This window comes from Callorhinus ursinus, unplaced genomic scaffold (assembly GCF_003265705.2).
Source record: "Callorhinus ursinus isolate GAN/ISIS: 27379988/994484 unplaced genomic scaffold, GSC_fseal_2.0 scaffold2, whole genome shotgun sequence".
In the NCBI taxonomy this organism is placed as follows: domain Eukaryota; kingdom Metazoa; phylum Chordata; class Mammalia; order Carnivora; family Otariidae; genus Callorhinus; species Callorhinus ursinus.
In genome coordinates, this window is record NW_027397064.1 from 14,221,743 (window position 1) to 14,234,031 (window position 12,289).

The window sequence follows — 12,289 nt, forward strand, 5'->3', positions numbered from 1 at the left end:
GTTGGCTGCGCACGCAGTCTCTCGCACCGGGTGAATTTTTAATCCCTGCGGATTGCGGGTCCTGGGTTTACTCACAGCTCTGCTGACTTGGGCTCCTGTGCCCTCACTGTCACGTGCGTCCAGGCTTACCTAGAGACCCGGGTCTAAACGCTGTTCTCCCAGATCTCTCGTTTCTTGCTCCTTGCATCCCTCCCTCTGAAATCCACCTGGGAGAAAAATGTCCTGCAGTGGTTGAAGATATCCGGGTTGGGAAGCAGCGGCGGCTCAGGGCTCTGGCTTGGGTCCTGGAGCCGCGTGGATTCAGACACCAGGCCTGATCCAAGCGAAAGGCCTGTTAGCTTTCCCCCACCTCATCTACTCCCCCGCACAACCTCCATCTCCCCACCCCATCCCCGACTCAGGGTTCTGCGAGCGGAACCCAGTTAGGGCTCTTTTCGTCCTAACGCACCCCCAAACACCCTGAGGCAGGAGTTCCTGGAGTGGTCATTTGCCTTGCTTATTGCTCCAGACCTCAAAGAAACCCAACAGACCCTCGCGTCTCCCCCAGCACTCCCATCGGCGTTCTCCAGCTCCACTCCCCCCCCACCTCAGATCCCCCCCTCCCCGCCTCTTCCCCAAGGCCCAGGCTGCCCCGCAAGACTCTTCAGTCCTTACCCCCACGAAAACACAGGACTCCTCCCCTCCGAAGGCACACAACTTGCATTCTCACAAGCAGAGCAGTTGTCGAATCTCTCTTCTAAACTTCAAATCTCCCCCCCACACCCGTGGATTCACTGAGTTGGGCAGAGCATTTTTGAAGATTAGAGAGGATTTATTCTAATTTTTTTTTTAAAGACCCTTTATTCCCCAGGAGAATTGGGCTCTGGCATCTTGTCTTTCTCATTTGCATAAAGATAATTTTTGCAGAGCCAAACAAAACAGGAGACAATTTGCCGCGAGATTCATTCTCTCCCTCCCTGCCTTTTAAATTTTTTTTCTTTTCCATCTCTCTTCTTCCCCTCTTCTTTTTCTTTCCTCATTTTCCTTCTTTTCTACCCACAAACCATATGTTCTTTATTGAGATCCCGCTCACACGTTCTCAGCCCACTTCCCCAGCTGCGGGGGCACCGTAGGGGCACGCAGGGGCAAAAATCACGGGGGCTGGCCCACACCACATTTCAGTGCGGAGCCCAGATCCCCATCCAGTCCCTAAATCCGACCTCATCCCGGCTGATTTTCCAGTGGGGAGAATAGCGGCGCCAAAGCTTTTGACAAAACAACTGCGGGGGGCCTAATGAAGGTCGCTTCGGCCTGGCGCTGCTCTGGGCCGCGGGTTTAACCCAAGCATTCACCAATCCGGTATCACTGCATCCGGCCAAGAAGCGCGTGGTCAAGGACTCGGTCCTTTGATTTCCTTCGCGTGAACGCGGGGCCGCCTTTCTGCGGAATCGAGGGTTTCATGGTGTTTGCTCAAACCACAGAACGATGACTGGGACCCGGCGAGCGGGCAGGCGCGTCTCTGAGGGGCTGCTGCGCCAGGCCCTCCAGTTGGGGCAAAAAAGGCCTGGGTGGCAGACGTCCCCCCACCCCCTCAAGTCAGGGATATTATTTTACATTGATCGTAATTTCCTCTTAAGGCCAGTGTCTGGCTGGCTAGAACTGAGGTCACCTCTTAGAGGCCACAAGAAGTCCGTGGACCATGAAAGGCTCAAGCCTGGGCCCACAGTGCGGAAGCTGCGCTCTGAAGGGCGTCCTGCGGCCCAAACAGACGTCACTCAACGACGATGGTACTGTTGATCCGCACATCCAAACCCGGGAGCGGAAGAACCTTCAAGTGAATGGGGCATGCTCGCCCCGGGCTCGAACAGGCAGCCGGCTGTCTATTTCACCTGAAGTTCCTCTGAAATTATGGGCAGAGGAGGCATCGGCAAGTTATTCCCCCCCCCATTATCTTACTATTGCCTTCAAGGCTTCAGTCGTTTTGCACGTGCACCGGTAGCGCGGATGGACAAACTGTGGCAGAGACTCTCCTGCCTGCTTTCTGGGTAATTTGTCAGCCTGGGGAAATGATGCTGCCTCCCAAACCTGTGTTCAGGGCTGCAGGGTGCGGGCGCTTGCCTTCCAAGCCCCACTGTGGGGCCACTCCTTTGTTAATTACCGCCCGCATCGCGCCGGGATTCGGTACGGAGATCTGGGCTCACAGGCCCGGGACCGCGGAAGGGGCCTGGGTGGAGACCCCCTTCCTGCTCTGGGGAGCGGGGAGGGCTGTGGTAGCTTCTCCTTCCGGAGAGACCACGGAAAGAAGGGGAGGCACAACCTTCAGAGATAGGGAAGGAGTGGCTGAAGTGTAGAACCGGGGTTCGTTCTCAAACCCAATCTGGAAAACCGGGAACCACCCCGCCTTCCCGCGCGACCTGTTGCGCTCGACTTTGTCCAGCCTCTGGCTCTGGGCCTGGTCTGGTTTAACTGCGAGTGGGCGCCGTAGGCCCGAGAGCCCCAGCCAACATCGCGGTCCTGGCCTTCCGGGGTCGGACTTTAGGGATACCAAGTTCAGGGAACTTGGACTCCCCGAAGTCTTTAGGTCCAAAGTGGTCCCGCAGCCCTACTGGCCCAGCACCGGGAGACTGAGAGATACACAGCGAGACCCTGCCCTGGGTCTCTGGGGTCCTCTGACGGCCGCCTGGCTGGAGAGGGGCCGAGCTGATCTCTGGCTACAGAAGAACCTCAGAGCGCTCCGGCAGGGCAGGGGAAAGGCCGAGAAGGAGAGACCCTGGAGCTGCAGGCCCCCAAGCCACACACACACCCTCGTGGTATCTATTTGTACATTTTTTATAGCAAGTGGTGGCTGGCTTATGGATGCTTGTACTGGGCTGGCTCCCATGGGTACTCCAGAACCAGTTCAAGCCGCAGTACTTCCATTCCGGGATCTTCCTGGCCCTGCTGCTCACGGTGGCTGGACGCGCAACCCGGGAGAACGAGTCTGCGGCGAGCGCGTCCCTTCCCGGATCTGCCAGCTCTGGGGAGGAGAGCGTCGGGTCACCGCCCACAGGCTTTGGAGACCGAGCCCTCAACACGTGACACTCAGGCCTGTATGTTCCTGGGTTCCTTTCAGCGGCGAGTTGAGTCTGCATTTGCTCTCTGAAAATACACTTTGGGCACCTACCTCTCTCGACTACCGCGGCCCCTAGAAAATGCCGTCTGCTCAACGCAATCAACCTTCTGAAGACGGAAAACTTGAAAAAAAAATCCTAGCTCCCGAGAGCTTCAGCCAACATTGGCTGAGCAGTGGCTTGAGCAGTGGCTTAGGAGACCAAGACACAGACTTGGGTGGCCACCAAGTTTGCAGAAAGGAAATGAGAAAGTTTTCCCCCTGACAAATTGAATCGTTTTACGTAAAATCAGGTTAAATAGGACTTCGTTCTAAGCAGCATCTCTCCTTTGTACTGTGAATGCACGTGGCCTACCCCCCCCTTGGGTGGGTGAGGAGACGTCCAGACTTTTTCCGTGTTTCCAGAGGCCTGTCTCGGCTGCTCCGGAGGTCAGTCAAACCTTTTCATGTTGAAGCCCAGCGGAAAGCTGCCTGCTTTTCCCACTTGCGAGTGGATTTTTAAAGGGCCAACTCTCGGAGGGTTGAGCAGCTATAGCTCCCAGCCACCCCCACCCCCACCATCTTCCCTTCGGTGCTTGCCTTAATTAGGGGGTGGGTTAGTGGGGTTGGGGGCCGAATTCAGTAAAAACTGTCAAAGGAGTTGGGGGATGGGAAACAGAGAGAGAGAGAGAGAGAGAGAGGTGGAGAACTCCGGCACAGGAAAAATTCAAAAATCGTAAAGGGAAAAGGGGGAACTTGAAGCCCAGAAGTCATTGTTTCCTTTATTTCAAAGGGAAAAACCTGCCCGATTCTCATCCTTTTGATTGATTAAGGCCCTGAATACCTCGCAGTCCCGGAGTGACAGTCCCTGAATAGACTCCTGCGAATAAAGCGCAGTGCAGAGTGCGGGGCTGGCACTCGGGGGTGTAAAGGAGGCGAGTTCGCTGGCACTTACCAAGTTATAAATAAAAGGCTATGCACAATGGTACCTTCTCTAAGGACAGACAGTCTTTACAACACTCCTGGCGTCATATCCTGCTGGGGACACTTCAGCTCCTAGCCAAGACTTCGCTCCTTTTATTTTTCCAGCAGTTTAGTCTTGAATACCATAATAAATTCCTGAGAACAAACGCTGCAGCCGGGCAAAACTTTAACATATAGACACATATCTGCCGCGGCATTGGGGATCTATACCTCGAGATTTAGAGCTGCGGCTTCCCAGAGTGGGTTTTTCAATCAAGAAGAGACAGTTTTCTCCTCCTTCCTCCCCCCCCCCACTTCAACTCGTGACTCCTAGGGCCTCCCCATGGCTGCCTAAGCTTCACACTACTCCTGCTCCCAGACAGAGAAGACAAAAGCAGTTACCAGCACACCCTGGACTCCTCCTGGGAGGAACCCCACCAGGAGGCCCCCTACAACAAACCTAGGCCAAAGGGACATTGACCAGAGGAAGGAAGGCTACACACATCCAGGGGGCTCCCAGTACCTCCTTACTGGAATTGCGCCCCCTCCCGTGGTAGTAAACCAAGAAAGATGAGAGAGAGAAAAGTCACAGAAAAATAGACATAGACAAGGAGATGGAATGAGAGCAATAGAGGCAGAGACAGACACAGAGATACACAGCGAGAGACAGAGACAAAGAAATAGGAAGTCAGGGAGAGAGTGACACACGTAGGGTGAGAAAGAGAAATAGGGATTCCTCTTCTCTCTGCAGCTGCCATCTCCCTCGGACTGTCTCTCCCGGTTTCCACGGGTCTGCCCTTCTCTTCCGGGGAAGGGGCGCAGCGTGGGTCCCTCTCCGGGCCGGCCAAGGCCTTGGCACCGCCGCGGATGGGAAGAGAAAGTGGCCGCTGTCGCCCAATCAGCGCGTGTCTCTGCCACCCGGGACGGTCTCCCCGTCGGCCAATCGCAGCTCAGGGCTCCTGACCAAGCTTTGGGTGAAAGAACTAATAAATGCTCCCGAGCCCGGATCCCCGCACTCCGTGTCACGGCGGGAGGAGACTCAGGCCGGCCGCGCTCCCGCCCCCAACCCCCCTCCCTGGCTCGTCGCGGCGCTCGGAGCCCCCTCCCCAGCGCCCCCAGCCTCAGGGCCACTTGCTCAGACTCGCACCAAACTTTTCCGCCCTGGGCTCGCGATCCTGGACTCTGGGGCCTCCCTGCCCTCCCCTTTCCCCGGTTCCTTCTCGAGCCTCGCTCTGGACTAGCATTCCTCCTCCCCGCGTCCCTCCCTCTCTCTCCAGCCTTTCTGGGGAGGGGCTCTCCACGCTCCGGAGAGTTTCTGAGGGTCGCCAGCGCCGAGCTTGCCTTTCTATTTCGCCTTCACCTGGATATAATTTCCAAGCGAAGCTGTCCCCAGGATGACCACGCTGGCCGGAGCTGTGCCCAGGATGATGCGGCCGGGCCCGGGGCAGAACTACCCGCGCAGCGGCTTCCCTCTGGAAGGTAAGGGAGGGCCCCAGTGCCGCCCGTTGCCCAGGGCCGTAGCCGGGCTGCTCCACTCTACCCAGGGTCTCCACCGGCTTCTTCGGCGTGCCCAGGGCCCCTACCTCAGGAGGTAACAGTTGGGACGAGAGCTCCACTCGATTTTCTCCCTGCAAACAGAGCGCAGTTCTTTCTGCGAATTTTTGTGGAGCCTGCCTGCCAGGCCTGCTCCAGGCCAGTCCACTTTCTTCTGCTGTTTTGGAAACGCCCTGGTGGGGAAGGGATGAACCAGCTCCTGAGCACCAGAAAGCAACTTCTTCACATTTTGTCCACCCCGAGGCATCTCAAAATTGTCCCGGCAGCAACCATATTTGCTAAGCTCTTAGTTCCGAAAGAATCTTCTTGCCGGCGTGACGGGTAGTAGCAGGCACTCCGTGGCATCGTGCTTGGAATTTTTAGTATTAATTGATTAATTAATTAGAGTTCCATTCATCTCAAGTGGCCTCTCAAAGTTTCCATAACCCTTTGGGGGTTAGTCATCCAGAAGGGACTCTCAAGGCAGGAAGCCTTGCATTCCCGCTCGAGCCCTTCTGGAGAGTTTGTGAGGTTGGAGCGCCCGAAGGGGATGCCGATCCAGCCGGCTGGCCCTTCAGGCTGGGTCTAGAGTAGAATGTCAAAGCCAGAGCATGAATGGAGGTAAAGGGGTCCGTGAGCAGACCTGGCTGTCGGCTCTGTCCCAAGCTGTAACAGGTGACACGTGCTGCCACCTGAGGCCTCCTTTTGGGACCCTCTTTGACCTTTGGCAGCTCCACTCTTAGCCAGATGCCCCAAGGGCTGTCAATTCCTGCAAGTCCCTTAGTAAGGGAGGGGTTCCAATTGAGCAGGGTTTGGTGGGAGCGGAGTTTCAGAAGGCCGGCGTCTGGGTAAACTTTTCTCTCTGCCAGGATGCTGTTTCTTGAGCAAACCTCAAGATACTGGCCGCAGGGTCTCCCCTACCCCCAAAGTTTCCACTTTCTCCTCGCCCAAAAGGAAGACAGTTTCTCTGGGGCAAGTTATTTTGCCCTTGTTGCTCCCTTCACACAAGATTATGTGCCCCGAAATTGCTTAATAATTTGAGCAGATGTGATTGGAAAAGCGTCTGTGGGTGGCAGCCGGATGTCGGTCGAGCAGTTTCAGTGCTGGGCTGTAACATGCCGATTGTGGGAAAGAGTGCGAAATTAGGTGGGCTCATGTTTCCCGCTGCTGTCTGTTCTCCCGCAGTGACTTTCCCTTTGCCTCTCTTTTCGCCTTTTGCCCCCAGTGTCCACTCCCCTCGGCCAGGGCCGTGTCAACCAGCTTGGCGGTGTATTTATCAACGGCAGGCCGCTACCCAACCACATCCGCCACAAGATCGTGGAGATGGCCCACCATGGAATCCGGCCCTGTGTCATCTCCCGCCAGTTGCGTGTGTCCCACGGCTGCGTCTCTAAGATCCTGTGCAGGTACCAGGAGACTGGCTCCATCCGTCCTGGTGCCATTGGCGGAAGCAAGCCCAAGGTGAGCGCGGGGGCCTGGCCCTGGAGGCCTCCCGGCCTGTGATCTCCTGGGTTAGAGAAGATGGGGCAGGGGACAAGACCTATCAACTGGGGCCTTCCAAGGAGTTATTTTTCAAGACTGGGAAGGGGCTTATGGTGTGTGTGTGTGTGTGTGTGTGTGTGTGTGTGTGTGGTGGGGGTGGGAGGACTCGGTTGCTGCCTGGGCCGCTGCTCCTCCATAAATGCTAAGGGAAACTCCAGCCTTTTTGCAAAGGAGATATTATAGCATTTTTAAAAATGTGCCAGAACTCTAGAATACTCATCAAATTACTTTAATAAGCAAACCCCTAAAGCATGCAGCTGTGTGTGCTCACCTGTTGCTGGTTTCTTCCCCAAGAGTCTTCCCAGCTCCCACCCACTGCACTGCCCTTGCCAAACCTAATCTAAGGAGCCACTTTTGGTTTTCTAATGGTTTCTCTCCCACCTTCTGTCCCCAATCTCCTCCAGTCCAAATTGTCTTCAGGGAGTCAAAAACTAGGGTGATTTGTTTTCTTTGTAATGAGCGGAGATGACTTGGCATTTAAAAAGCAGTTTGGGACTACCCTCAAATTATTTTGGTTCCTTTTAAAAAATGAAAGAGTCACACTGGCTAAGGCTCAGTGGGAGGGGATTACATAGGGTCTGTCTTTTCTTCTAGATGTGGGGAAAATCCAATATAATTTTCTAGTTGCCACAAGGCAAAATCAAAAGGAGGGTTCTGGTAAACTGAAGACTTCCAAACACCCTGCTCCCCATCCTCCCTCCCTCCCTCCGCCCCAGATCCCCTTGCAACCTCTCCAAGAATCTCTGGAAACTCCTTTTATTGGGAAAAAAAAGCTATTCTCTCAAATTATCCATATTTGTTATCCACTCTGATTAATTTTTTAAAACCCATATAATCAGCTTTTGCATTTCATTCTGTTCTTCAATTTAGCTAAAATCTTGTGTTTTTTGGGGAGAAGTACAAGTTGCAGATCTAACTTGAATATTGCTTCTCTTTCAAACACTCTCCTTTTTAGTTTCATTTTCATGTTGTTTCTGTGTAAGGAGTTGACTTTCTTTCTTTTCAGGGATCAGAAAGTACACCCTCCCCCCTACCCCAAGTTGTTATAATTCTTCCTAATTTATCCTGTTTGTCCAAGCTTAACTAGAGAGGAAGAGGGTCCCCAGGGGTGGGGCGATCTCACTTCTACCCCTTTCTAAAAGTAAACTTCTTCAGAGAGTTGGGGTCCTTTTGCTGACAAGGGGTCTTCCCTGGGGGTGCAAGATGGAGCATCCCTTTCGGCCTGGAGGCGGTGGGGCCACCACATTTGGCCCAGAGTACTGGGTACCAACGCCTGCCTGCCTGTTCTCTTAAAGCAGGTGACAACGCCTGACGTGGAGAAGAAAATTGAGGAATACAAAAGAGAGAACCCGGGCATGTTCAGCTGGGAAATTCGAGACAAATTACTTAAGGACGCTGTCTGTGATCGAAACACTGTGCCCTCAGGTACCAGGCCCATTAACGTCTTCCTGAGGTGCGGCAGTCAGACGCTATTCCCCGGGCGGGTCATCGGAGCCACAATCACCCCAAGATCGATCTGGGCGATCAGGAGGCAGGCCCTCCCGGGGCCCTGAAATAGTCAGGAGCCAGACGCGCTCTTGGTGTTTTACCGAGAGGGGGCTGAGCTGCTGGTCCTGGGGTTGAGAGACCGCCAAGGGCTCCCCAAAGAGGATTTCTGTCGAGGAGGCAAAGGCAGGAAACGCAAGGCAAAGGCCAGGCGTCTATTAATATTGATGCTCCCTTTTAAAGAGAAACAAATGTTTTGGTAACCCCAACCGAAGGGAGATGGTGCTGCGCCAGCTGAGGCTCTGCCTTGTGCGCAAAGGAGGGGAGGTTTCGGCAACAGCCCGGATTCTTCCCGAGAGTCCCAGGGACCATCCGGCGCCCCCGGCGGCCCGGGAGGGAGGAGGAGGCGGAGGGAGAAGAGGGGCGAACGCAGGGGCGAGCGCGAGGGCGCGCGGGAGAGTTTGTTTTTAATTAAAAGGAAACTCCCTTTCCCCCCTGCGAGAAAGAGATATTTCAGAGTATGGATTTGTTTACCAGACGGGAATCTGGAAAAAATAAATGGGGGAGAGTGCATTTTCTTTTGATTTTTTACAATAGGAAACGATTCTGCAGTTGAAATTTAAACCCTTTATAGCCTCAAAAAAAAAAAAAAAGTTGAATTGCAGGGGACGGGTCCGCTGTGGTTCTTCCTCCCTTAACGCGGACCGCGGAGGCCTAATACCCAGGTGGTGGTAGGGGATGCTGGGTGGGCTGGCCGGAGAATTCTCTTAGATTGGAGACCTAGAGCCCCGGCTGTAGAGTGAAAAAAGGAAATGCTTCCCGCCGTGAGGAGAGGGCCAGAGACCGCAGTTGCCGGGTCTAACTTGGAGGTGCGGATTGTGGGGTGGGGGGTTAGAGTGGGAGGTTGAAAGGGTGCTAGAAGGTCGAGGATGCCCCAAGATGCAGGAGACAGGCGAGTTGTGAAGGGCAGCCGCTCTAGGGTCCGGGCTGGGGGTTCGGGGGCTCCTTCCTGCACGGCCTGGCAAGGCTCAGTCGTCGGCGCTCCCACCCTCCTCCCGCCTCCAGTGAGCTCCATCAGCCGCATCCTGAGGAGTAAATTCGGGAAAGGCGAAGAGGAGGAGGCTGACCTGGACAGGAAGGAGGCCGAGGAGAGCGAGAAGAAGGCGAAACACAGCATCGACGGCATCCTGAGCGAGCGAGGTAAGCCGCGGCGCACTTGGGCAGCGCGCTCAGGGCCCGCGCCTCGGCGACATCCGCGCTCTGACGTCGCGGGCCTGAGCGCGCGGGCCAGCCCCGGCTCGGGTCAAGGTCCCTCCTTGCTCGTATCCACTGCACCCGGGGAAGAGCATTCAAGTGAAAGACCAGAGATGCACCTGAAATTAAAACAAAAATCTCTTTTCTTTCTTTTTCTACTTTATAAGTCTTTCATCTGCACCAGCCTCAGCTCCTCGGAGTCTAGAACTGCGAACTGCGGTTTGGTGCAGGGCTACCCTCTTGCCCTCAGGTGTGCGGGACCGGGCGCTTGAGGAGCTGGGGACAGTCTGTGAGCCTCGGGAGGGGGGGTGTTTGAAGGAACTTTTGTGCCCTAAGGAAAAGCGCAGATCTTCAGAGAGGTTCCCATTATTAGAGGAGGGGTGGCGAGAGAAGGACTCAAAACTCTTTGGGGGGCAGTGGGGCCCCAGAGTTGCACCACGTTGACTGCCTTATAACTACATACATAATACATCATACATACATACATGTAAGTTGGTTGTTTTGTGCTATAAATTGGTTTTCAAATGCGATGGGGCTTGATTTCTGTGTGTGTGTCTAGGAAGGAAAATCAGCCTAAGATGTGGGTTCTTGGGGCCACGGTGTTGGTGCCCTGTCTCCACCCAAAGGTGAAGGCCACCTGCTCCTTGTTGGCTGTGACCTGTCATCATCAAGAGAAAGTCTCTCCTTTGGAGCCATAAGTGCAGCCTACTTCCCTTATACCTGCCACACACGGTCTGGAGAATCTAAAGGTGTCCCCCTCTCCCCAAAAGGAAAGCAAACCCATGGAAGTTGAACCGGAAAGGGATCCCTGCAGCAGTTTTCCACTCTGCAGTTTTGGCCCGGGGGATGGTCACACCTCTTCCAAGTCACAGAGGGTGGGGAGGCGCCTGGCATCCCTGCCACACCTTGAATTGCCCCTTCAGGGCCCAGGGCTTTGGTGGGTGGAGTTGAGTTTTGACTTGCTCTGGAAGGGTAGGTGGCTCTCCAGGTGGGCTTGGACACCCTCTGTGACCAGCTGGGTCTGTACCCTCAGCAGGTGGCCTCCAGAGTAGGACTGTGGGTGGAAAGCTGGTCACTTCTTTTGCTTTCCTTGCCCGACCCAGATGGCTGGCAGCAGCTTTACAAACCAATGCAAAATCTGTACACGACCTTGAAGAGACACTTAGATTTAGATGTGACAAACCCAAACAGCTGATTTCAGGGATCAACAGAAGCGTCCATGTTCTGGGACACATGGGCAATCAGGAAAAGACACCAAAAACTACGGCAGGCTGGGCAGGGAGATACATAGGGTGTTGCTTTCCTTAAAAGCAGGGGACTCACAGGGTCTTAGTTTAAGCCCCTTTTTTGGGAGGGGTGCTTTTCTGCTCTAGTGTCTGAGGTGACACCCCGGCTTTTATTCCAGGCCTAGATGCAGCAGAGAGGTACTGGGGAGGGAGGAAGGAGAGAAACCAGCCAATCCCAAACCCAACAGGCCCCTGTGGGCAGAGGGGCAAGAAGCCCAGAGCTATTGGAGAGGCTCAGGAAGCAGAATGGGAGTAGCACCGCTTTGCTACTTGTTGCTGGAGGCGCCGGAGGCAGACCGGCCTCTCCCTGGCAGCACAGGCAACCGAGGCCCAGGAGACAAAACGCCCCAAATGAGCTGGTCAAACATTTGTACAACTTTTCCAGCTTTTACAAAGAAGGCCTTCTCTACACAATCTACACTTGGAGATGAACTTGGGAGACAAAGCCTGGAGAGTCCATTGAAACTCACACTTTAGCTCGGCCTAGACAAAGCTCCAGCTCGCAGCAGCTTGATGTGAACAAAGGAAGGCAACCTTTTTATAATTCAAGGAGAAAAGAAGAGAAAACAGCTCCACAAAGGGCTGAGAATAGACATTATGGGCTTGCAATGAGGGATGAATTATTCAATGAGCTCCAATAGCTTCTGCGCCAGGAAGTTTTATGGACTCTCCAGCGTGGAAAAAGTGGCTATTTCACCTACAAAATGTTTCTAGTCTTTTGGGCCATCTAGCTGGGCCGGCTGCCATTCAAGGGCAATTGCTACCATTTTTTAAAATCAGAGTATTCTCCCCAGCGGGGGCCGTAACGTTGAAAACACACACACTCCACAGAGGCTGAAGCCTAATTTAATTTGGGGTTGTCAGAGAAGATGCAGTGTCCCTCTTTTTAGAGGCTCTAGCTCCTTTTCCAGATAAGCCCTGGAGGGCAAGAGGGGCAGAGAGAGGACAGAGTGAAGTGTAGTTTAAAGGGAAGTCTAGAAACCTCAAAAAAAAAAAAAAATACCGCTGTTGTTTGAGCACCAAATTCACCGGCTGTCCCGCTTGTAAAATAGAATGAATGTTGATAAAGTGACCTGAGCTCCCTGGCCGAGAGGAAAGAGACTGGCCAAGAAAGGACCTTTGGGTGCCCTGAGCAGGGCAACTCGCTCTCTCCGGAGGT

The 12,289-nt window shown here is 54.2% G+C and overlaps 1 protein-coding gene across 3 annotated transcripts in view; it reads left to right on the top strand.

The window, feature by feature from the left end:
* The first annotated feature begins 5,424 nt into the window (after positions 1-5,424).
* PAX3 (paired box 3) overlaps positions 5,425-12,289 on the top strand; it is a 94,172-nt gene continuing 87,307 nt past the window's right edge. For 2 of the 3 annotated variants that reach the window (XM_025886903.2, XM_073904178.1), the window contains exons 1-4: positions 5,425-5,509; positions 6,789-7,024; positions 8,401-8,530; positions 9,656-9,790. In XM_025886903.2, the coding sequence (XP_025742688.1) occupies positions 5,425-5,509; positions 6,789-7,024; positions 8,401-8,530; positions 9,656-9,790 (586 nt within the window). The remainder of the gene's footprint in view (positions 5,510-6,788; positions 7,025-8,400; positions 8,531-9,655; positions 9,791-12,289) is intronic. The other variant, XM_025886905.2, reaches the window with a different exon arrangement.